Genomic DNA, 25,880 nt, shown 5'->3' on the forward strand with positions numbered 1-25,880 from the left:
TGATCATTTTGTACTCAACCAAAGAAACAGCAGTTTGTTCCAGTGCGAGAGAACTGGCTTGTTAAAGAGATGGTATGTGGGTCTCTACTGTGCAGTTGAAAGGGCTTCCTAAAGGATTTTGAAAGATAATTTTTACTACTTGCGGTTTTTACCTAACACACTGACTTTAGGACCTACTCTCCATGTAAGATATGACTCTGCATATTTTTCTTGAGTTCTAGACCCTTAGAACTAACTACTTGGATTTTCCACAGGCATCTTAATCACAGCATATCTGAAATGATTTGATAACGATCATCTCCATCAGTCCACTTGTTCTCCCTCTTAGTTACTGTCACCGACACCCAGCCAGCTATCTGAGCCAGAAACTTATGTGTCATTCTTGTCTCCTCCCTCTCTTAGGCCTCTTATCAATATCATTCAATCCTAGTATTCATTTTCCTAACTCTCATTCAATTTCCATCCTTATTGCAACTGTAGTTACTATCATCCTATCTCCTAACTGGTCTCCATGTCATTGGTCTTAATTTGTTCTCCATGTTTCCTGTAGGACAAAGTCCAAACTTCTCAACATGCAAGAGTCCTTCATATTCCCCGCTCACATCTTCTGTTCATTCCTTCATGTTCATCCTCTTGTCAGTCCCCTTCTGGTCCAGTCTCCAACCACACACAAACTGTATTTTAGTGATTCTGAACCACTTGCAATCCCTGACTGCTGGCACTCAGTGCACTCTCAGTCTCTCCTATACGATTAAAGGTTCTGTCTGCCTAGATTGTTTTCTGCTTTCCCTTGTGTCCTTCCTGTCCCTACCCATAGATTGTTTTCTGCTTTCCCTTGTGTCCTTCCTGTCCCTACCCAACCTCAACACCTTTTGCTTTATTTAAGTCATGTTCATCCTTCAGGTGGCACATTAACCATCACTTTCTCTAAGGAGCATTATTTGAATTCACAAGCTTGGATTAAATACTTATCCTGTGTGGTCTCAGAGCCCTCTGTTCTTAACTCTTTCTAGTACTAATTACGCTTCATTGTGATTGCCTATTTCCTTGTGTGTGTTTCTCAGTGGTCATCAGTTCTTTGACAGCAAAAACTGTTTTCTTCACCTTTTTGCTTTCACAGCATAATACAGTACTTAGCGTATAGTAGATACTCAGTAAACATCTGTGGACTCATTTGATTATGGAGCAGCATAGAAAATTTAAAATATTTCATAGCAGCATTTCCTTAAGCAGTACAGCATTTTAGATTTTTTTTTGTTTGTTTTCCTTATTAAATAACTATTTGGGTTTTAAACGTAAGCATCATGGACAGTGATGTTACAGATTACTGGAAGATGATGACTTTTTTTCCCCATTTTATCATATGTCCTTTTTCCTTATATTGAATAATAATATTGCATATTGCAGACTATAAGGCACTGTTTACTAAAATGTGTAAGTGGGATTCTGTCAGAAAGACGGATGTTTGTGTGAATTGGGTTTTCACTACGACTCCAAAGTTTTGCATCAAAGACTATGGAAAAGATGGAAATGTATTGCAAATTTAAATAATTGCCAATAGTAATTTCTTTCTATAGTAACTAGCTGTGTAGTTATTATACTGTAGATTTTGGAATGGCAGAGTGCTCGATATACAGAAGGAACCCTGACTTTTTGAGATTGAGAATTACATTCTGCTGTTATATAGTCCATATGAACAAACCACATGATTTTACTTAGTTAAATTTGTTCAATTCAATTTATTTTAGAAATAAAAGCAAATAAAAAATGGCATCTATTAAGATTGAAAGGATTTTGGAATATTGTAGATATTGTTAAATTTTAACATTTCATTTAATTTACTGGAAGGGAGTTGGGAGGAGGCAAAAAAATAAGCATTAGTGGGAAAATAAGCATTTTTGGGAAAATAAAGAATTGATAATATTTCAACCAAAATTTAAACTACAGATTTTGTGGTACTATACCTAATTTAAAAATAAAGTGTGAACATGTTTGCCAAGACTGTAACACGCATAATAGGCACTAAATGTGTGACTGAATCAAAGTAATATGTTAAAACTTTTCTTTTCAGTCCTCTGGCTCAATGAAAACAAAAGTATCTGGACAGCACAGGCAACATTGTTAAGGAAGTTTTTCCTGACAGTCCTGCCATATCCCACCACACCTCCCACTGCCCTATATAGTTTTTCCTCCATGCGTGGAAAAGCACCTTGATACACGTTTATAATAGAAAATACCACTAGCATTCAAAGCAGTGACACTGTCTTCCCCCCAATAAAATCTTTAAATCCAGCTACTGGGTCTAGTATTGTGTGTAAGACATAGTAGGTATTTGAACAGATGTTTGACTGAGAATTGAGAATAGGAACTAGAATCTTGGTATACATTCTTGAGTATATACAGTCAACAGAGTTCAGCTGGGCTTTCTGAGCATAGGTACACTATTTTGTAGTTGATGAGTATTAAGTCTTGCATGATTTTTCAAACTTCTCTTCAGAATATTTTATTATCTGGATATTTGTCAGCATACCAAAACTACTTTAAAGTTAAAATCTCTTCATTAGGTATAGCATAGTGATTATACCTAATGTAAAACTATTGCACATTTGAAAGTTGCTAAGAGATGAAACTTAAAAGTTCTCATCATAGGAAAAAGAATTTGTAATTATAATGATGGATGTTAACTAGACTTATTTCTATGGATCATTTCACAGCATATGTAAATATCGAATCATATTGTACACCTGGAACTGATACAGTTTACTTCAATTAAAACATTCTTTAGGTGAATATTTTTAAAAGATGTAATGTTATTATGAAAAGTCAATGGAAAAAGTACTGGTTTCATGTCTCACTTTCTTTATTGATTACTTTTGTGATTGAAATCAAATTGTATCTACAATTCTGAAAATACTTATTTAAAAATCATAGACTTAGGCATTTAGTTAAGTAATTTAGGGAAGTCATTGAGAGTTCTAATTACTCTGCTCACATCTAATAGTTTGCAGTTTTACTGGATTTGGATAAATTAATTAATTTTCTTTCTTTATTAAAGTATAATTGACTTACAATATTATATTAGTTTCAGGTGTACATAGTGATTCAGTTTTTTATACATTACAAAATGATTAGCATGATAAGTCTACTTATCTGTCATCATACAAAGTTATTACAATATTACTGACTGTACTCCCTAAACTGTATATTACATCCCTATGACATTTATCTTATAATTGGAAGTTTATACCTCTTAAATCTCCCTTACTTATTTCACTCATCCTCCCCACCCTCTCCCCACTGGAAACTGCCAGTTTGTTCCCTGTATCTGTGAATCTATTTCTATTTTGTTATTTTTGTTTTGTTTTTTAGATTCCATGTATAAGTGAAATCATGCAGTATTTGTCTTTCTCTGTCTGACTTATTTCACTAAGCATAATACCCTCTAGGTTCATCTGTATTGCCACAAAGGCAAACTTTCATTCTTATGGCTGAGTATTATTCCATTGTATATATATATGCCATGTATTCTTTATCCATTCATTTATGGATGGACACTTAGTTTGCTTCCGTATCTTGGCTATTGTAAATAATGCTGCTGTGGCATAGGGGTGTGTACATCTTTTTGAATTAGTGTTTCCATTTTCTTCAGAAAAAATACCCAAGAGTAGAATTGCTGGATCATATGGTAGTTCTGTTTTTAATTTGGGCAGGGAGGGACCTCCGTACTATTTTTCATAGTGACTGTACCAATTTACATTCCCACTAACAGTGCACAAAGGTTCTCTTTTCTCAATATCCTTCCCAATGCTTGTTATGTGTTATCTTTTGGATAATAGTTATTCTGACGTTCTTTGAGGTGATATCTCATTGTGGTTTTGATGTACATTTCCCTGATCATTAGTCACGTTGAGCATCTTTTCATGTGTCTTTTGGTCATCTGTATCTTTGGAAAAATGTCTATTCAGGTCATCTGCCTATTTTTCAGTTGGCTTGTTTGTTTGATGTTGAGTTGTATGAGTTCTTTGTATATTTTGGATATTAATCCCTTAACAGATATATTGCTAGCAAATATCTTCTCTCATTCAATGGGCTACCTTTTCATTTTGTTAATAGTATCCTTTGCTGTGCAGAACCTTTTTAGTTTGATATAATCCTATTTGTTTATTTTTGCTTTTGTTTCCCTTGCCCGAGAAGACATACCTGAAAAAATATGCTAAGACAGATGTCAAACAGCATACTGCCTGTGTTTTCTTCTAGGATTTTTTATGGTGTCTGGTCTTACACTTAAGTGTTAAATCAATTTTGAGTTTATGTTTGCATATGATGTGGGAAAGTTATCCATTTTGATTCTTCTGCATGTGGCTGTCCAGTTTACCCAACATGATTATTGAAAAAGCTATCTTTCCCCCAATGTATGTGTTCTTGCCTCCTTTTTTTGGTAGAATAATTAACAACAAAAATCTGGGTTTATTTCTAGGCTGCCTTTCCTGTTCCACTGATCTATTTTTGTGCCAGTACCATAGTGTTTTGATTACTGTAGCATTATTATATAGTTTGAAATCAGGAATTATGATACCTCCAGCTTTGTTCTTTCTCAAGATTGTTTTGGCCTTTTGGGGTCTTTGGTGTTTCTAGATGAATTTTAGAATTACTTGTTCTAGTTCTGTGAAAAATGCCATTGGTATTTTGGTAGAGATTACATTGAGTTTGTAGATTGCCTTGGAAAGTATGGTCATTTTAACTATTAATTCTTCTAATCCATGAGCACTGTATATCTTTTCATTCATTTGTGTCATCTTCGGTTTCTTTCATCAGTGTCTTACCATTTTCCGAGTATAGGTCTTTTATCTCCTTGGTTAGATTTAATCCAAGGTATTTTATTCTTTTTGCCATGATTGTGAATGGGATTGTTTTAATTTTCTCTTTCTGATAGTTTGTTCTAGTGTATAGAAACACAACAGATCACTATATATCAATTTTGTATCCTGCAACTTTACTGATTCATTTATTAGTTCTAAGACCTTTTTGGTGGCATTTTTAGGATTTTCTATTTATAGTGTCATGTTACCTGCAAAACAGTGTCAGTTTTACTTTTCCTTTCCAATTTGGATTCCTTTTATTTCTTTTCTTGCCTGGTTGATGTGGCTAGGACTTCGAAACTATGTTGAATAAAAGTGGCGAGGCTGGGTATCCTTGTCTTGTTTCTGATCTTAGAGGAAATGCTTTCAAGTTTTCACTGTTTAGTGTAATATTGTCTGTAGGTTTGTCATATATGGCCTTTATTACTGTTGAGGTATGTTCCCTCTATAACCATTTTGTTGAGTTTTATCATAAATGGATGTTGAATTTTGTCAAATGCTTTGTCTGAAATTTTTCTTCAGTTTATACCACACTGATTGATTTGCAGATACTGAACCATTAGTGTCTTCAGGATAAATCCCATTTTATTATGGTGTATGATTCTTTTAATGTATCATTGAATTCTGTTTGCTAATATTTTGTTGAGGATTTTTTTCATCTGTTTCATCAGTGATTTTGGCCTGTAGTTTCCTTTTATCTTTTTAAGTTTTAGTATCAAGGTGATGCTGGCCTCATAGAATGAGTTCAGGTGTATTCCTTCCTCTTCAATTTTTGGAATAGTTTGAGAAGGATAGGTGTTAACTTTGCTTTAATTGTCTGATAGGATTCACCTGTGAAGCTGTCTACTCATGGAGTTTTATTTGTTGGGAGTTTTTTCTTTTCTTTCTTTTTTTTTAGTTACTAATTCCATTACTGTTATTCAGCCTGTCCATATTTTCTGTTTCTTTCTCATTCAGTTTTGGGAGGTTGTATGTTTCTAGGAAGTTACCCATTTCTTCTAGGTTATTCATTTTATTGGAATATAATTGATTGTAGTAATCTCTTACCTTTTTTATGTCTGTGGTGTTAGTTATAACTTCTCTTTCATTTTTGATTTGGCTCTGTCTCGTACGTGCTTTTTTTTTTTTAATGAGTCTGACTAAAGATTTATCTGTTTTGCTTATTTTTTCAAAAAACCAGTTCTTAATTTCATTGAGCTTTTCTCTTTTTTTTTTTGTTTTTTGTTTTTTCTTTTTGTCTCTTATTTTATTTATTTCTGCCCTGATCTGTATTCTTTCCTTCTACTAACTAGTTTTTATTTTTTTTTTTTTTCTAGTTCCTTCAGTTATAAAGTTAGATTGTTTATTTGAGATTTTTCTTGTTTCCTGAGTTAGGCTTGTATTGCTAGAAACTTTACTCTTAGAACTGCTTTTTGCTGTGTCCCATAAATTTTGGATCATTGTTTTCCTTTTTCATTTGTCTTTTTTGATTTCCTCTTTGATTTCTTCCATGACATTTTGGTTGATTAGTAGCATATTATTTAGCATCCATGTGTTTCTGTTTTTTGCACTTTTTTTCCTTACAGTTGATTTCTAATCTCATAGCATTGTGGTTAGCAAAGGTGCTTGATATGATTTGTCTTAAATTTATTGAGACTCAGTATATGATCTATCCTGGTGAATGTTCCATGTGCAGTTGAAAAGAATATGTATTCTGCTGCTTTTGGATGGAGTACTCTATATCTCTTATGTCCATCTGGTCTCATGAGTTATTTAAGGCCAGTGTTTATTGATTTTCTGTTGGGATGATCTTGTCCACTGATGTAAGTAGGGTATTAAAGTGCTATAATATTATTGTGTTACTGTCAGTTTCTTTATGTTTCTTAATATTTGCTTTATGTATTCAAGTGTGGCTGTGTTAGGTGCCTGTATATTTACAGTTGTTTTATCTTCTTGTTTGGTTGGTTCCTTGCTCAATATACAGTGTCTTTTGTCTCTTGTTACAATCTTTGTTTTAAAGTCTATTTTGTCTGATACAAGTATTGCTACCCCAGCTTTCTTTTTGTTTTCATTTGCATGGAATACCTTTTTTTCATCCTTTTTTCTGTCCTCTAACATTTCTTGTGAAGCCAGTTTGGTGGTACTGAATCTTTTAGCTTTTCCTTATCTGTAAAACTCTGTCTCTCTTTCACATCTGAATGATAGCCTTGCCAGGTAGAGTATTCTTGGTTGTAGGTTTTTCCCTTTCATCACTTTGAATATATCCTGCCACTCCCCTCTAGCGTATAGAGTTTCTGCTGAAAAGTCAGCTCATAGTCTTGTCAGAATTCTGTTGTATGTAACCAGTTGCTTTTCTCTTGCTGCTTTTAATATTCTTTCTTTGTTTTCGGGTTTTCCCATTTAATTATAGTATGTCTTGGTATGGATCTTTTTGGGTTTATGTTGTTTGGGACTTTTTGTGCTTCTTGGACCTGCATGTCTTTTTTCTTTCCCAGGTAGGGAAAGTTTTTAGCTTTTATTTGTTCAAATAAATTCTCTGCCCCTTTCTTTCTCTCTCTTCTCACTCTGGGACTCCTGTAATGTGAATATTAGTATACTTGATGTTGTTCCTGAGGTCTCAAACTGTCTTCATTTAAAAAAATTTTTTCTAATCAGCTTGGGTTAATTCTACTACTCTTTGAGTTCAATGTTCCATTCCTCTGTATCATCAGTTGATTCCTCTTAGTGTATTTTAAATTTTAGTTATAGTATTCTTCTGCTCTGTTTGATTCTTTATATTTTCTAACTCTCTGTTAAACTTCTCACTGTGTTTGTTCATTCTTCTACCAAGTTTGTTGAGCATCTTTATGATCATTACCTTGAATTCTTATTTGGGTAGATTGCTTATTTCTACTTCACTTAGTTCTTCTGGGGTTTTGTTCTTTTCCCTTTGTTTGGAACATATTCCTCCATCTCTTCATTTTGCCTAAATCTCTGTTTATTTCTTTGTATTAGATAAGTTGGTTACATTTCCTGATCTTAGAGTAACTAGCCTTATAGGATACATTCCATAGGGCCCAGCAGCATACTCCACTGTGGTCAGCAGACCTTTAAGCTCTAGGGCTGCTCCCACTGTGGACTGCTGTTGTGGTGGGACCAACTACTGTGGGTGCACTGGTTGGCAGGGCTAGCCCCCAGCCTGGTTGGCTGCCAGGCCCTGCCTTGTATGGTAGCTGCTGGCTTGCTGGTGGGCTGGGCTGTGCTGGATCTCTGTGCAGCTAGCTGTATGATGGGGTTTCCAGGACTGGTGTTGGCCTGCTGGTGGACAGGGCTGGGGCCTAGAGTGGCTAGCTCTGGGACCCAGAGAGACTTCAAGCTGTTGCTGCCCCACTTGTGGGCCAGTAAGCCCTTAGGACTAATAGGCTAGAGGGAAGACTCCAAATGTTACTTGACAACAACAGTGTCCTCATAGTAGAATGAGCCTCCAAAATGGCTGCTACCAGCATATGTGTCCCTGGGGTTGGGGAGAGGGAGTCCCAGTTACCTCTTGCCTCTCTGGGAGGCTCTCCAAGATCAGTAAGTGGGTCTGACCCAGGCTTCTTTCAAATTAATGCCTCTGCACTGGAACTCAGAATGTGTGAGATTTTGTGTGCACCACTTAAGAGTGAATTCTGTTTCCTAAAGCCCTCTGGCTCTCCTGTACGCAAGCCTCACTGGCCTTTCCCAGCAAGCTGTTCTGGGGGCTTCTCTTCCTGGTGCAGGACCTCTGGGCTGGGTTGTCCAATGTGGGGATTGGACCCCTTGCTGCTTGGGGAGAACCTCTGCAACTGTGATTGTCCTTTCGTTTGTGGGTCACCCATCCACGAGTGTAGGTCAGGCCCTATTACCCATCTTTAGCTGTGGACTGTCTTTCGGGTTGTTGTCATAGGTGGTTGGTGTGCCCATGGGTGGAGGTGACTTCAGGGTCATACTACTCCACCATCTTGGCCATACCAAGATTTATACCAGGTTTCTTGTGCAAATTTTATAGTAAATATTGAATTTTTCTCAAATGGTATGAATATCTGTGAAAATATTAACATAATAACAGGCTATTTTCATTAAACTAACAACTGTAGAGTAGTTTAGTGTGTGTGTGTGTCTATTTTTATGTAGCCTTTTGTGCTCTTGTGCATATATATCTTGTGTTATGTTCATGAGGTGATAAAGTCTAGATTTTATTTTATGCTACTTTAAAAATTCTGTTTGGATTTCTTTAAACAAATTAATAGATCTGTCAAATTTACAGACATTATTTTTAAAATATACTATATATCAAACTAGTACTGCTTTGCTAACTAGTATAAGATATTTTCAGTTTTTCCTTTATTAATAACTCTTAGAATTAGGTTCAATTTCAGGGTAAAGCTAATAAAAGCTTAAAACTTCTAAATGGAATTTAATTATTAATTTTAAAACTTCAGTTCAAAAATAACAGTATTGATTGTGAATAACTTTTCTCGAAATATATCAGAAGCAGTGCTATTTATTATTTATATTTCATTTAATCTCAGTATCTCTATGATGTTATACCTTGGTTGACTAAAGGTAGACAATAACAAATTCTTATGATGGGAATGGTCTGCTGTGCAGTCAGCTTAGGTAGTAGGTCCTCCATGAACAGGTGATTTACAGGCCTCATGATGAGAATCTTGGTTCACTACTGATAACCAATAGCAGTAGTCTGATGGCAGAACTGGCCAAGTCAGGCAACAGTGTCTTCCACAAAGTGGGAGATCCTAGGTCCAAATGGAGGTCTAGACCTTGAATGTTGTTCTAAAAGTATAGGCTGCTGAGCTTGCTAAATTGTTAAACCTTGTTCAGTGGTGCCCATGCAGTTTTCTAGACAGTCATGTGTTTCAAGTACCACTCATTTCACCAAGGAAAAAAAAATTGCAATCTTGATTTATGCCAATCAAAAAATTCCTTTGTTAAAAATTTTGATAATGGATTTTGAAATTCATGTAACTGCCTACTTCTGGAGAGTGTAAATATCCCTTTGGTGTAAATTAAAATTAACTTGTACACATTAGATGGTTTTATCAATACTGAAGTTTTGTTTCTTACTTCAGCAGCTAGACTAGCTAACATTTATTGATCCTTGACCAAGTGCCAAGCACTAAGGCTTTATATCTGTTGTCTCAATTAATCCTCACAGTAATCATATGCATTAAATAAAAAATGATCATTACTTTTCAATGTAATATTTTGAATTGATAATGCTGTCATAGAGTTCTATGTATATAAAGTAAATTGTATGTTAAGAGTTTTCCTCTCATCTCTGTCTCCCATCTGCTCATTTACCATGTTCTCCCTACCCCTACAAGAAATCATTGTTAATTAGATTCTTATGCTTGGAAGTTTGTCTGTGCATATTCAAGCAAATACATTCTTATTCTTTTCCATTTTTCCACAAATGAAGCATACTGATTGTAATATTTTTCATTTTGTTTTCAATTTTACAACTTTTTATTAAAATCTTCATACGTGCAAGAGAGCTTATAAAGAATTCATAAACCCACCACTTAAATTTAACATTGTACATGTTTTGGATTTTTTGCTAATTTTGCATTTATGTATTAAATGTATATTGATAAGCAGAATACATATATGATTGCATATGCATATATATGTATATGAGAAAAATGCACATACAGATACGATCTTTATTATTTAAGCTGCTTGAAAGTAGAGTATAAATTCATGGTACTCCATCCCTAAATACTTCCATTTCTAAAAATAAAGTGTTGCCAGTCAGTGAAGGATTTTAAGCAAAAGAGTGACATGATAGGATGTAATTGACTGATGTGGAAGATGCCTTTAAGGAAAATAAAGCTAGAGGCAGGGAGGCCAATTAAATGATTGTTGTATTAGTCCAGGTGAGAGGGAAGAAGGACAGAAGTAGAGCAATGGATTTGGTAGTATTTTTTGATTAATTTGACAGAAAAAGAGGTTAGCTGTTTACATTTCTTAGAGAAAATCTGAAAAAGATGTGTTCGTTAATCCTTTGTAGGGTTCCATTTCCTCGCTTGCCAGTAGATGAACTGGTCTCATCTGTTACTGGGGAAAGAAAAGAACATTTAGTTCTCTGTACACCAGATACTGCATGTCAGTTATTTAACATCTTACTTAATTCTGACAGTCATTCTGTAAGGTATTATTATCCTTATTTTTTCAGATGAGGAAATTAAAGTGCAAAGTTGTGAAGTAATTTGTTCAAGATCATATTCCTCAAGTGGCAGATCTGAAATTTTAACATGGGTTTAACTAACTGCAGTGACTACATTTCTTTTTCATTGTTTCTTTGTTCATTCTCATTGTTACATGAAGTTAAAACATTGAATCAGTATAAATATGAATGTTAGTGATTTTTTTCTTCTGTGTATTTGTAATTATTCTTAATCATATAATCATCTGCCTTTGAGCAATAGTATGTCCAAGAGGGCCAGATTTCCTGATGGACAGGCTCATCTTTGAAGAGTAAGCAACACCTACCAACTGGCTTTCTCTTTCATGTAACATTGCTAGATGGTGAATGCTAGTCTGTTCAACTGTCATGTCTTATAATTCAAGCATATTTTCTGTGATCAAACTTATTTTAAATATATTTATGATTCAAATATAGTCCCAGTGGATTTATGACAGTTAGAAGTTTTAAAGTAAAACATTCTTAAATTGATGCAAATAAGCAACAAGTTAGAATACTTCAAAGTGAAGATAAATGAAGATACAATACATAGCCTTTTTTAAAAAAAATTAAGTGAGCTGTCCATGATGAAATAGTAGCATTAAAGTCTGGTGTGAAGCCAATCATATAATGGCTTTTTGACCCCTCCCAAGCTTTGGAGGCATAAGAAGATAAATTATGTTGCCCTTAAAGACCAAAAATGTAGTTGTTTTTTTTAAAGTGGCATCTAGATCCACTTGAAAATAATGAACTCTCCATCTATAACATTTCTAACCTCAAACAGGCAATGTAAAACAGACATTGTATAACTTAAGTTCTTACATGGCATTCCTTAGAAAAGTAAATGAATAGAGAATTTCTTATCAAGCTGTATTAGTCAGGATAAGGATACTAAACCAAAAAATTTCTGTGGCTTAAAATAGCAAGGATTCATTTCTTGTTCACGCTGCTTGTCCCTTGTGGGACAGCTGAGAGCTCTACTCCATTTGTCCTCCCTTGGGGACCCAGCCTAACGTCAGTTCCATTCCTGTTCCATTGGCTAAAGTAAGTCACATGCCCACACCAACTTCACAGATGGTGGTGAAGCATACTCTCACCATATGCCTGGAAGGAGAACTGGAATATTGATGCACTGCTGTAATGAGTGACATACAAGTCTTATGAGAAATGTAGAGAATTATGCATGGCTGATTAGTAAATTTTTTTTTCCCAAAGGATGCTAAGTAGTTCTGAAGTAATACTATTGTTATTGAATTAAGGATCTTGATGCTATAAGGTGAACCAGGTAAATAACTGAAAGTGTTCAGTACTTACCTTACTAGAGGAGTTAACTAGTTCATCTGGACTTGCTTTTCCTTGTATTTTGTCCATTAAATTTTCATAAATATAGTTTAAAATATTTGCTGTTATGTATTTGTATCATAAACCTATTAGTGAAATGATTCAAAATTATCAACTATTTTTATGCAAAACATGTTGAAAATAATGGTGTCAGTGCAATGGTATGAAAAATCACAAAGGTGGTATTTGGTATTAAGTATGGAACAGAGTATTACTTATTTTGTATTCCATAGACAAGCACTCTAAGTTTTTTAAAGTGTGTAAGTTTGGAAAAACTGCGTGAGACAGTACAAATGAATAATCTTATTGAAGTTCAGTGACTTCAATTTTGCCTTCTAAAAATTTGTGAAGACATGAGTGATTAATATAAAGAGAGTATTGTGCATACATACATGAAGAGACTTTCCCTAGGCAAAGCTATATATCTTCAACTTTTGACAAATTTTTGTGCTTATGTGTCTCTTTATTGGTGGTGTAAAGTAGGGTTCAGCAGTTTCTTCACAAGGCATATTTTTTAAAAATTATAGAATACATATAATACAAAATTTACCATTTGAACTCTGAAAGTGTGGTTCAGTGACATTAAGTACATTCATGTTGTTGTGAGACCATCACTACCATATAGCGCCAGAACTTTTTTCATCTTCCAAAACAGAAACTGTACTTGTTAAACAATAACTCTTCATTATTCTTACTCTCTAGCCCTTGGCAGCCACCATTCTATTTTCTGTCTGTGAATTTGACTACTCTGGGTACTTCATATGATGGGAATCATGCACTGTTTGGTCTTCTCTGACTGGTTTATTTTCATTTAGCATTTCTTCAGGGTTCATCCCTGCTGGAGCATGTGAGCATGTGTCAGAATTTTCTTTCTTTTTGCTTTTTAAGGCTGAGTTAAGTTTCTTTGTTCATATATACCACATTACTCTTAATCCGTTCATCCTCCAGTGGACACTTGATTTTCTTCTGCCTTTTGGCTACTATGAATAATGCTGCTATAAACATTGGTGAAAAAATACCTAGGTGAGTCCCTGCTTTCAGTTATTTTGGATGCATAGCCAGAAGTAGAATTGCTGGATTGTATGGTAATTCTGCTTTTAATTTTTTTGAGGAATTGTCAGGCTGTTTTGCATAAACCTATACCATTTTACATTCTAACTAGTGGTTTCAATTTCTCCACATCCTCGCCAACACTTTCTCCTTCTTTCCATCTTTCCTTCTTCCCTTCCTCCCTTTGCCATCCTAATGAGTATGATATGGTATCTGTTGGTTTTGTTTTGCATTTCTCTAATAATTAGTGATGTTGAAGATCTTTTCATGTGCTTGTCAGCCATTTGTATATCTCCTTTGGAGACATGTCTATTCAAGTCCTTTGTTCATTCTTTAATTGAGTTGGGTTTTGTTTTGTTATTATTTAAGTAGTTCTCTATATATTGTATGTATTAATACCTTTTCAATAAGTGATTTGCAAATATTTTCTCCAGCCCATTTCTTTTTTCCACTAAATTACATTCCATTGTATGGCTCTACCACAGTTTATCAGTTTTCCTATTGAAGGACATCTTGGTTGCTTCCATTTTTTGGCAATTATGAATAAAGCTGTGATAAACATTCTTAAGCAGATGTTTGTATGGACATATGATTTTAGTTCAGTTGGGTAAATCCTAGCAGCATAGTTGCTGGATTGTATGTTGAGACTTTGTTTAGCTTTGTACAAATCTGCCATACTGTCTTCTAAAGTGGCTGTACCATTTTGCATTCCAACCTGCATGAATGAGACTGCTTCTTGCTCCACATGCTTGTCAGTATTTGGTGTTGTCAGTTTTTTGGGTATTAGCCATTCTAATAGGTATGTAGTAGCATCTCATCGTTGTCTTAATTTTCAATTCCCTAATGACATAAGATGTTGAGGCACCTTTTTGTTCGCTTATTTGCCATCTGTATACCTTCTTTGGTGAGTTGTCTGTACAGATCTTCTGTCCACTGTTTAGTTGGATGGTTTTCCTATTGTTGGAATTTTAAGAGTTCCTTGTATATTGTAGATAAAAGTTCTTTATCAGATATGTATTTTGCAAATCTTTTCTCCCATTCTGTTCTTGTCTTTTCATTCTCTTAAAATGTCTTTCATAGAGCAGAAGCTTTTAATTTTAATGAAGTACAACTTAGCTATTTTTTTCTTTCACAGATTGTGCTTTTGGTGTATCTGAAAACTCAGCACCAAACAAAGATCACCTAGGCTTTTCTCTTCATATTCTTCTTGTAGATGTTTTGTTGGATTTATCCCTAAGTCTTCTTTATTTTTTGGTGCTAATGTAAATGATAGTGTTTTTAATATCAAATTCTAAGGTTTTTTTTCTGCTGGTTATGTAGAAAGCAATTGACTTTTGTATATTAATATTATATCCTGCAAATTGTTGTTTTTTAATTACATATTGGTTCCAGGAGGTATTTTTCCATTCTTTGGGATTTTTCTATATAGCCAATGATGTCATCTGCAATTTTTATATCTTCCTTCCCAATATGCATACTTTTCATTTCATTTTCTTGTCCTGTTGAATTAGCTGGAACTTCAGTACAATGTTGAACAGGGATAGCAAGAGGAGATACCGTTGCTTTTTTCCCAGTCTTAGGAGAATTGTCTAGTTACTCATTATTATGTTAGTTGTAGATTTTATGTATATATATTTTTATCCAATTGTGGAAGTTACTCTCTATTCTTAGTTTGATGAGAGTTTTTACCCATTCATGAAATGTATTTTCCTTTAGTTCAAAATATTTCAGAATTTCTCTTGAGAATTCCTCTTTGACCCATAAATTGTTTAGAAGTATGTTGTTTAATTACCAAATCCAAATACAGTTGACCCTTGAACTACATGGGGGTTAGGGGGCTGACACCCCACGGGTTTGAAAACTCACATATAACTTTGACTCTCTTCAAACTTAATTACAAATAGTCTACTGTTAACCAGAAGCCTTGTCGATAATATAAACATTCAATTAACAGATATTTTGTATGTTGCATATATTGTAGACTGTATTCTTACAATAAAGTAAGCTAGAGAAAAGAAAATGTTATTAAGGAAATCATAAGGGAGAGAAAATACATTAATAGTACATACATGTATTCATTGAAAAAAATCCACGTATATGTAGACCTGCATAGTTCAAACCCATATTGTTCAAGAGTCAACTGTAATTATGGGTTTCCCAATTTTTTGTTACTGATTTCTAGCTTAATTTCATTGTTGACTGAGAGCATACATAGTATGATTTTTTAAAACATTTTTCAAGGTATGTTTTATGGCCCGGAATGTGGTCTATCTTGGTAAATGTTCCACGTGAACCTAAGAATGTATATTCTGCTATTGTTGGATGAAGTATTCCGTAGATGTCAGTTAAATCCAGTTGATTGATGGGGCTGTTCAATTCAGCTGTATCCTTACTAATATTCTGCCTAGTGGCTTTGTCAATTACTAAGAGAGTATTGAAGTCTACAACTATACTAATGGATTTCTTTGTTTCTTCTTGCAGGTCTTTCAGTTTTTGCCTCACATATTTTGACATGCTCTTGTTTGGCATATACACCTTCAGGATTCTTAATGTCTTCCTGGAGAATTGACCCCTTTATGATGAAATAATACTCTTTATTCTTGATAATTTTCCTTGTTCTGAAATTTGCTTTAAGATTAATATAGCTACTGCAGTAAGATTTGATTGCTGTTAGCCTGGTATATCTTTCTGCATCTCTTTACTTTTAATCTGTCTGTGTCTTTATATTTAAAATGGATTTTCTTTCAGGAAGCATATAGTTGGGTCCTGGTTTTTTTCATTCACTTTGACAAATTTTCTCTTCCAATTACTGTATTTAGACCATTCTTATTTAAAGTAATTATCAACATAGTTGATATTAATGTCTACTATATTCATATCCTATGCTTTACTCTTCCCTTTTTTTGGGTGGTTTTTGTCTTGGTTTCTAAGAATCCTTTATATATACTAGATAATTAGTCTTCTATCTACTGTGTGTGTTATGCTTATTATCTCTGATATGTCCTTTATTTTAATTTAGTTTGTAGTGCCTTCTGTTGTTCAGAAGTTATTTTTCTTTCAGTTTGTGGGTATTGTATCTTGATTAAAAAAACTCTTTTATGTTTTATCCCAGTAACTTACACATACAACACAGTATGTGTGTGTGTGTTATTAATGCATCTGGAATATCTTGGTATATGATATAACTATTTTATAAGAGGATTTAAACATTTTTCTTCCATGAAAGGATAGCCAGTTATCTCAGTATCATTTATCGAATATTCTAGCTTTGCACCACTGATTTAAAATTGCACTTTTATTATATAATATGTTTACAGATCGACATAATTTGTTTTTGTACTCTGATCTGAGCTATTTATTTGATCTATATGCTTGTGCTCATGCTTACACCATGATATTTTAATTATTGTACCATATTAATTGACAAGACAAATCCTGCCTTATGCAAGCATGCCTCATTTTATTGTGCTTCACTTTATTTCACTTTGCAGATACTGCACTTTTTATAAATTGAAGCTTTGTGGCAACCTTGTGTTGAGCATGTCTGTAAGCACCATTTTTCCAACAGCATTTGCTCACTGTGTGTCTCTGTCGCATTTTGGTGATTTTTCCAATATTTCAAACTCCTTCATTATCATTACATTTATTACTGTGATCCCTAATGCTACTATTGCAAAAAGAATATGACTTGCTGAAGGCTCAAATGATGGTTAACATTTTTTAGCAATAAAGTATATTAAAATTAAGGTATATACTTTTTTATTTTTTAGATATAATGCTATTGCACACTTAATAAGCTACAGAATTGTGTAAATAGAACTATTATATGCCCCAGGAAACCAAAAAATTGTAACTTGCTTTATTGCTATATTTGCTTAATTGTAATAGTCTGGAACTGAACCTGCAATATCTCCAAGGTATCCCTGTAATTGTTTTTCAAAATTTTCTTGGTTATTTCTTGTGAATTCTTTTCTTCCTGATAAGAATTACCTAATTTTATAAAAATTCTGTTAGAATTTTCATTATTATTATATTTAATTTGTAGATTAATAATTGGCATCTTTATGGTAATTTGCTTCCAGTTATTTACAAAACATGCCAAAGTATAGCAACTCAATTCCTTCCTTTAAGGCATTCTAAACCAATAGAGTTATTCTTTAGTGTCCAGTATAGCTTAATGATTTGACTTCCCTAAATATGAACTTTTCATATCTTTGATGTGTTTTGTAATATAATTACTATCATCATCATGACGTATATATTTCTTATTCTCTTTATTTTAGCCTTATGTATGTTTATTTTGATTTCCTGTTGGTATAAACTTGGGTGTATTTCTTTCTCCTTTATAGTTTCCATCATACCCTCCAATTTTTTTTGTTACCACCCTTTGAAACCTTGCCCACATTCCCTTTCTTATTACTCTTCAATTCCATTCCAAAGTCTGGTATGTGAGCATAATTACCCTTGTCCCTCTTGCACAAATCTTTCCTTAGTCTGTTGGATGACTCTCAAAGGATTAGTTTAAGGTTTTGGCTTGAGTTGTGTCCAGAGGCACAACTGCTCTTAGTTCCTGCAACAAATTCTACCTGGCTCAGAAGAATGGGAAAAATACCTGTGAGCAGAATATTATGATTTTTACTGACTTGATTGGGTGAACATTTTAAGATAGTTTTAAGTACTGTAGGTAAAGATTAGAAATTATTGTACTAAATCTGAATTAAAATTAAATAACTTGTTTTATGAATAGATTGTAAGCTATCTCCACTGTTATTTCCACTGAATTTAACCAAAGCATTTGTAGGACCTTTGTCTTCTCTTTTACCCCATATATCTTCCCAGCATACTAAAATGGTCTCTTGACCTCTGTTTTTCCCATTAACAATTAGTTCCTTCTTGTTTCTGTCCAACGAGTACAGTATGATGAAGAGAGTTTAAATTTTCTCTATTGAGAAAATTCAAGATCTTGAAAAGCTTCAAGATCATCAGCTTGAAGGTGATTGACCCAAATATCAACATACTTTAAGTGTGAGATAATTATTGTGGCATAAAGTATATGGATATATTATTATGTTATTATTTCAGTTAGAACTCATAGTAATATTTCCTTAAATATTTTAGTTTGGAACGAAACATTTTTTGATTTAATGTGAATTTGGATTAATTCAATTTTGTAGTAAATTGACAACAAACATAATTGGGTTTAATCAAAAGGCTGAGGATTAATTGATTTTTTAATGATGTCTATAAGATTAGGGATTTTACTTTGTCTAGAAGTCCAGTAGATTATTTCTGGTCCCTGGAAGTTATTGGTTCAATTTTAATGTTTGTAAAACCATATTCAGTTATTTTTAGGGATGTTTTTGTTATCTATAGTTGAACACAAACTACCCCAATACTCAATTGCTTAAAACAACAGCAGTTATTTGTTTTACTCATAAATCTGCAATGTGGTCAGGGTTTGGCAGGGAAGCTTATCTGTACTTCATGTGATGTCTGCTGGGATGGCTCAACTTGGGCTAGAGGATCCATGTCTAATATATCACTCACATGGCTAGCAAAGTGGTATTTGCTATTGATTCCTTGTTGCATGGGTCTTTATGGGGCAGGTTGGACTTCCTCACAATATGGCTGGGTTCCAAGAGTGAATATTCCAAGAAACAGTGTTCTAAGAGACACAAAATGGAAACTGCCAGTTTTTAAGGCCTGAGCTTTGAAACACACATAGCCTCATTTCTGTATTATATTGATCAAGGAGTAATAAGGCTTAGATTCTAGCAATAAGGAACATAGACCTCCAGCTTTGATGGGAGGGAGGAGTGTCAAAGAAATTTGGAGCCATGTTTTCAAACTGCTGCAATGACATTCTTAGTTGATAAAGTTAATTTGCTTCAAAGGGAGAATAGTGTTAGTACTTGGAGTCAGTAATATGCTTTTTATTCAGATACTATTTTCCAGTGCAAATAGTTTATTTTTATGTTTTAACCATTAAGGCTTTTTGAAGAGTATGTTTTGAAGTATCAGAAACAATACTTGCAAGATGTATGTGAGGAAAACTACAAAACTCTGGTGAAAGAAATCAAAGATGATCCTAATAAATATACATAGATAGCATAGTACCACTCAAAACCTCAGCAAGCTACTTTGTGGATATCCAGAAACTGATTCTATATCAAAAGGCAAAAGGCCTAAAATATTCAATATAATAGTTAAGAAGAGTAACAAAGTCAGAGGACTGACACTGACTTCAAGATTTGGTACACAGCTACATTAATCAAGACAGTATGGAACTGGCAAAAGAATAGACAAATAGATCAGTGGATAGGATTGATAGCTCAGAAATAAGACTCCTGAAATATAGGTGACTGATATTTGAGGAAGGAGCAAAGACAGTCAAATAGAAAAAAGATAATCTTTTTAATAAGTGGAACAGGAACATAAGCACATGCCAAAAAAAAAAAAAAAAGAATCTACACACTGACCTTACACTTTTTACAAAAATTAACTACTCAACGTAGATCAAAGATTTAAATGTAAGGAGCAAAACTATCAAACTTCTAGAACATAAGAGAAAATTTAGGTACCTTGGTTTGGTGCTGAGTTTTTAGATACAACATAAAAAACATCATCCATAATAGGAAAAGTACTTCATTAAAGTTAAAAGCTTCTGCTCTGTGAAAGACACTTTAAGAAAATGAGAAGACAAGCACAGAGTGGGAGAAAAGATTTGCAGAACACATATATGATAAAGGACTTTTATCTGTAATATACAAAGAAGTCTTAAAATTCCAACAGTAAGAAAACAAAATTCAGTTTAAAAAATAGGCAAGAGACACCTCACCAGAGAAGATATGTAGGGGTAAATAAGCAGATAAAAAGGTGCCTCAACATCATATGTTATTAGGGAACTGAAAATTAAAACAACAATGAGATGCCACTACACACCTATCAAAATAGGTAAAAATCTAAGAAACTGACCACACCGAACATTGCTGAGAATGAAGAGAACCGGAAGACTGATTTATTGCCGGTAGGAATGCAAAATGGTACAGCCACTTTGGAAGACAGTTTGATGGTTTCTTACAAAGTTAGGCATAGTCTTAACATACAGTCCATCAATTGTGTTCCTAGGTATTTACCCAGAGAGTTACAAACTTATCTCCCCACTAAAACCTGCACATGTATGTTCTTAGCAGAAACAGCCCAAATGGTTATCATTAGATGAGTGGATAAACAAATGTGGCTGATACGCTTTTGAAAGTTCTAATTCCTTAAACTTAACGAAAAACATGTTATGAGCTGAGTAGTTACTACATAGTGTTTTCATAGGGGATGATTAAATTTGAACTATAATCAGCTCCACCTATTAGAGTCACATAGATTCATCACTAGAAAAAACTAGAGCAACAAGCCCTCATTTTACAAATTTACAAAAGTGAAATTGAGATGTGGAGAGATTAGGTGATTTGCTCATAGACACACAATAAAGTAGTAAAACAAGAATTAGAAATCAGATCTCTTTTTATCTATTTCCAGGATATCTTATTTTCTTACAGGAACCTTATACAGAAAAACTAAATAGATTATACACTCTAATAATGATAATTGATAATAACAGTCACAGTCTTCATAGTTTGTCCTTTGGGCTCAGAATTAAGGTTGGCACTTAAGAAACCTGGAAATGTGAACAGGCCAGTTAACAAAACAAATGGGTGGACAGAAAGCAAGCTCAGGAGGCCAGTAACATTTTTAAGTTTCTTAAAAATGGGTACTAAATAGCAAAATAAAATTACCATTTATTTACTAATCATTACATAGTAATCATTCCTACATGTACACTTAACTTCCTAGCATTATGATACATGGTCTAATAAAATATGATTGTTAGTATTTTGACAATTTTTGCTTTTTCTGTTGCTGCTGTGAATGTTTGAGGCCCTGCTTTTCAATTATTTTGGCTATATACCCATAAGCGGAATTGCTGGTCATATGTTAATTCTGTTTTTAATTTTTTTAGGAACTGCCATACTGTTTTCCACAGCAACCACATGATTTTACATTCCCACCAGCAATGCACAAGTGCTCCAATTTCTCCATATTCCACCAACACTTACTTTTTCATAATCATCCTAGTGGTTATGAAGTGGTATCTCATTGTGGTTTTGATTTGCATTTCCCTAATAACTAGTGATGTTGAGCATCTCCTCATGTGCTTATTGGTTATTTGTAGATCTTTGGATCAATGTCGATTCAAATCCTCTTTCCATCTGTAGTTGGGTTGTTTGGTTTTTTGTTGTTTGATTCCCTCTTTTGAAATTCATTATTCTTACATACTGATTAGTAGGAGCTTTCATACCTTTTTTGGGTATTGATCCTTTCCTGTTTTGTGTTGTAAATAATTCTTATTATCTGTCTTATTCTTCATTTATAATATATTTGGTTTAGAAGTTTTAATGTCATTTAATGTCATTCTGTCATTTTTCCTTTATGCGTTCTAGGTTTTATATATTGCTTAGTAATTTTTTTTTTTTGATAAAGTGAAAACAAGTTTATTTAGAGAGATAAACACTTCACAGAGAGTGGGGTCTGTCTCAATCAGAAGGGATAACGGCTTAGAAGATACACACTCCATAGGCAGAATGTAGGCCATCTCAGAAAGGTGAGAGGAGGAGAAGCTGAGAGGTTTGGGGTGTTTAGTTTAAAGTAAAAGTAGATACACACTCTATAGACAGTGCAGGCCATCTCAGAAGGCAAGAGAGAGAACAACCATGAGGTGCGGAGTTGTTAGGTTTTATGGGCTCGGTAATCTTATATGCTAATGAGTAGGAGGGTTATTCCAACTACTTTGGGCAGAGGATTTCCAGGAAACACCCCTCCCCTACTTCTTGACCTTTTATGGTTAGCCTAGGAACTGTCATGGAACCTGTGGGTGTGCCATGAGGCTCAAGGTCTACTGGAATGCGAATCGTCCACCATCTTGATTCTAACCAGTTTGTCCTGTCCTCAGTTGCTGTGTCATTCCTTCCGTGGCTATGCCCTGCTCCCTTTCATCCCACTTCATTCCCCCATCAGAGATTTTACTCCCATAATCTTATGTGGGTGCAGAGGGGCGACAGTCAGTCTTCTGTAGCTACTTCAGGGCTGAGTAGGGGCATAGACCCTGCCTGTCAGGGAGTAAAAATCTCTGGATGTCTTATTTAGGGGTTCCAGGGGCAGGACAGCTTCTTGTTTTGAATTAGATGGCAAGTATGGGCTGGAATCCTCAGATAGCTGTCATCTTGATGTGGAACCATTGTAACTGCTTCCATAGCTTTCTTATGAATCTTCTTGAAGATGAAACATTTTTGCAACAGCACCAGAGTACAATAATAACTGTCTATAAATGACAAAAGACTTAAAAATGCACAGTTAACAACTGATTTCAATGTAATCGATGAAGAAACTTGGTCGCAATCACCAGAATTACGACTGATTACACTTAACACACCAAATAACCCTAGTTAATTTAATATTTATCTGAGATGCCTCCGGGTTCCTCCACAAACCTTCCACAACTTTCTGTATCCATATTATTTTGCATACTATTTTGTCCCTTATTTTCTTTTTCATTCAGAAGCAAAAAGCTTTAGGAAAAAATCTTTTCTTCTCCCTTAACAAAATGTAATTCAGACTTTCTTCAATTCTGTGAATGGGATACAGAACTAAACCAATAACATTAGTTAAAATGATCATACTATTCATTCCTGTTTAAACTACTTTTGTTTTGAAATTAGAGAGGAGAAACTTTTTGTTAGCATTATACAATTGAATTCTGCCACTTTTGCTTTAGTCCCTTAAGAAAATGAGATTTTTCTTTTTCTTTCTGATGCCATCATTTAGGAATCAGCATTCCAGAAGAGTTGAGATAGCTTTGTATTTTTCTTCCTTGTAGTGACAAACTAGCCACTGTACACTCATAGAGAGCAGCACAGTTCTTGTAACTGGCAGCCTTTCTATGACAGAGAGCCTATAGACTGACATAAAGTACAGCCTGTTGTGAACTGTCAAGTGAGAGTCTGCCAAAAACTCAGCAGACAGAACTAATTGGGGGAGAAAAAGGATTTTTGTGCCCTCTTCTCTTTCTTTCTATTCTTTTCATTTTGTAAGACAGATATTGTTAAAGTAGCTGGCTTATGTAAGATTTGTCTGCTTCTCTTTTCTCATTGCATGGATCATTTTTTAACTTAAAGTCTTGCACTGCAGGTTGGTGAGCACTTCCATGTGGAGGCTGGCACAGGACCAAACTCGAGACATGCAACTCATAACAGTTGATGAAAAATTGGTAAGAATTTTCGACTGTACACTGCTAGGAGTCAGCCTTTGGGGTTATTTTTGTACAATAGATTTTTCGGTATAGTGTTCTGGGTTCTCAGAAAGTGATTGGAATTTGATTTTTTTAGATTGTGTATAAATTGTAAGAAGAAGTGTTCATCACTGAAATACAAAGATAATTTATATTAAGCATTATACAGAAATATTAAGTCAAATACAAATATTAAGAAGTTGAAAGTACAGAAGTCTTCCATTTTTGTGGCATGTGTAAGAAATCAGAACATTCTTATTTTTGTAGTGAATATATTGTTCTTTATTTTCTCAGTTGCACTCAAGTTTAAGTTGTAAGACGCCAGTACTATCTAAAATTAAAATTAAGGGTGTTGGGTTTTTCTGGAACTGATAATTGTTACTGTGTGCATATATGTGTGTACACACACACATGTACACATCCCATTTCTGCATTATACGTGAGAGATTACAACTAGCAACAAATGAATGATGTTCTATTAATCAGCAGCAGATAGAATTTTGGTAGTGGTCATGTAAAATTTTTCAATGTGTGATGTTACTTTAGATGCAACTTGTTATTTATGCTTATATTACTCAAATTTTGTAAAGTTTCTAAGACTTCTAGTAAAAACATGTCATAATATAAATATGCTTTTCATTTTGTATCTGGTTAACAATGATCATGTAGATGGGTGTGTTAACTACTCCCTTTCTGATTGTTGTACAGTCTTTTGTCACTTAATTTTGAGCCTATAACCATAATTTAAATAATAGATCACACTTAAGTTTCTATTTGCATCATTAAATATAAAAACAGATAAATAAACAGGTAAGTAAACAGATAATTTGGAAGGCTGGCTCTTCTTAGGGCTGGTTGGTTTTATCTTTAAATTGTCTCTTAGATCTGTCTACTGACCTTGCCATCCTCCTAGTCTAGGCTACCATCATCTTTCACCTAGTTTGCTGCAGTAGTTTCTCAGTTGATCTCCACAGATACTTTAATCTTCCTCTAATTCATTTTCCACAGGATAACCAGAATAGTCTTATTAAATGCTGGTTGTGTCATCTTCTTGTGTAAAATCCTTTGCTGTTTCTTACTGACCTAAGAGTAAACATTAAAATCCTATCATGGCCTTTGAGGATTTAACTCCTGCCTTTCTAAGCTTATCTTGTACCTCTGTCTTTCATACTGTGTGCTCCAGCCACACCAGGCCTGGAACTTGCTGCTCTTTCCTGCTTCAGGGCATTCAGAGTCTGTTAATTATGCCTAGCTGCTTTTTACCAATTCCCTAGCTCTTGATCCAGGTACCATCTACTTATTCTTCAAATGTAATCCAACATCATTTGCTTAGTCAAGTGTAGAAGAAATGAGACAAGTATGTGTGTGAGAGGAGGAGGATTTACACATGCCATGTGTTCCTTAATTAATGAAAGTATTATTATTTTACTTTTTCCAATGACCATCTCTTTTAAGCCCCAAGAGATTACTTTCTTGTTCCAGTAATATGAGGTTTACTTTCTATAATAAAGTTTCAAATTTTAGAAAGTTTGTCAGTAGTGCTTCTAAATTCTCTTCTTTCTAGTTTGCAAAATGAATATGTCAGACAGCAATCTGTTGCTCTAAACAAGGTGCTATGAAGCATACCAGAGAGGTACACAAACTGCTTTGAATTTTGTGTTTTTAGTAATATCTCCTAAAATCAGTTGCACACTTTTAATGAATTTTGTTGCCCTTCATATATTTTCCCTAGCTTTGTTTTGTCTTTTTTGAAGTATGTTAGTCAAAATGCCTATCTAATATTTCAGGAGAAGTCTTATGTATAATTAATTATTCAAAGTTATTGAAGTGATACTTAGTATGGATAACTGAAGCCTTTAGATAATTTTCAAACCTAAGTTTTAGCCATTTGTTTAGTTTTACATCAAAATGAAACTATTAAATAATCAAATAGGTAACATAATACCATGTTCATGTCTTCTTGTTCCTATACATTGTTGGACAGAGAGTTTAATAAGTAGCATAATGACAAGTCCAGGGGCTGAAGGCCACTTCCAGAAATATTGGCAATTGGAGTTGATTATTTTTGCATTTTGACCAAAAATGATTCTAAAAAATACGTATCAAC

The 25,880-nt window shown here is 34.1% G+C and overlaps 1 protein-coding gene across 2 annotated transcripts in view; it reads left to right on the forward strand.

Annotated features, from left to right (window-relative positions):
• The window catches only part of NDUFS4 (NADH:ubiquinone oxidoreductase subunit S4), a 98,319-nt gene that overhangs the window by 16,820 nt on the left and 55,619 nt on the right, over positions 1 to 25,880 (forward strand). For both annotated transcript variants that reach the window (XM_045525073.2, XM_010966298.3), the window contains exon 2: positions 23,674 to 23,752. In XM_045525073.2, coding sequence (XP_045381029.2) covers positions 23,674 to 23,752 — 79 coding nt within the window. The remainder of the gene's footprint in view (positions 1 to 23,673; positions 23,753 to 25,880) is intronic.

Source organism: Camelus bactrianus, chromosome 3 (assembly GCF_048773025.1).
Source record: "Camelus bactrianus isolate YW-2024 breed Bactrian camel chromosome 3, ASM4877302v1, whole genome shotgun sequence".
Lineage (NCBI taxonomy): Eukaryota > Metazoa > Chordata > Mammalia > Artiodactyla > Camelidae > Camelus > Camelus bactrianus.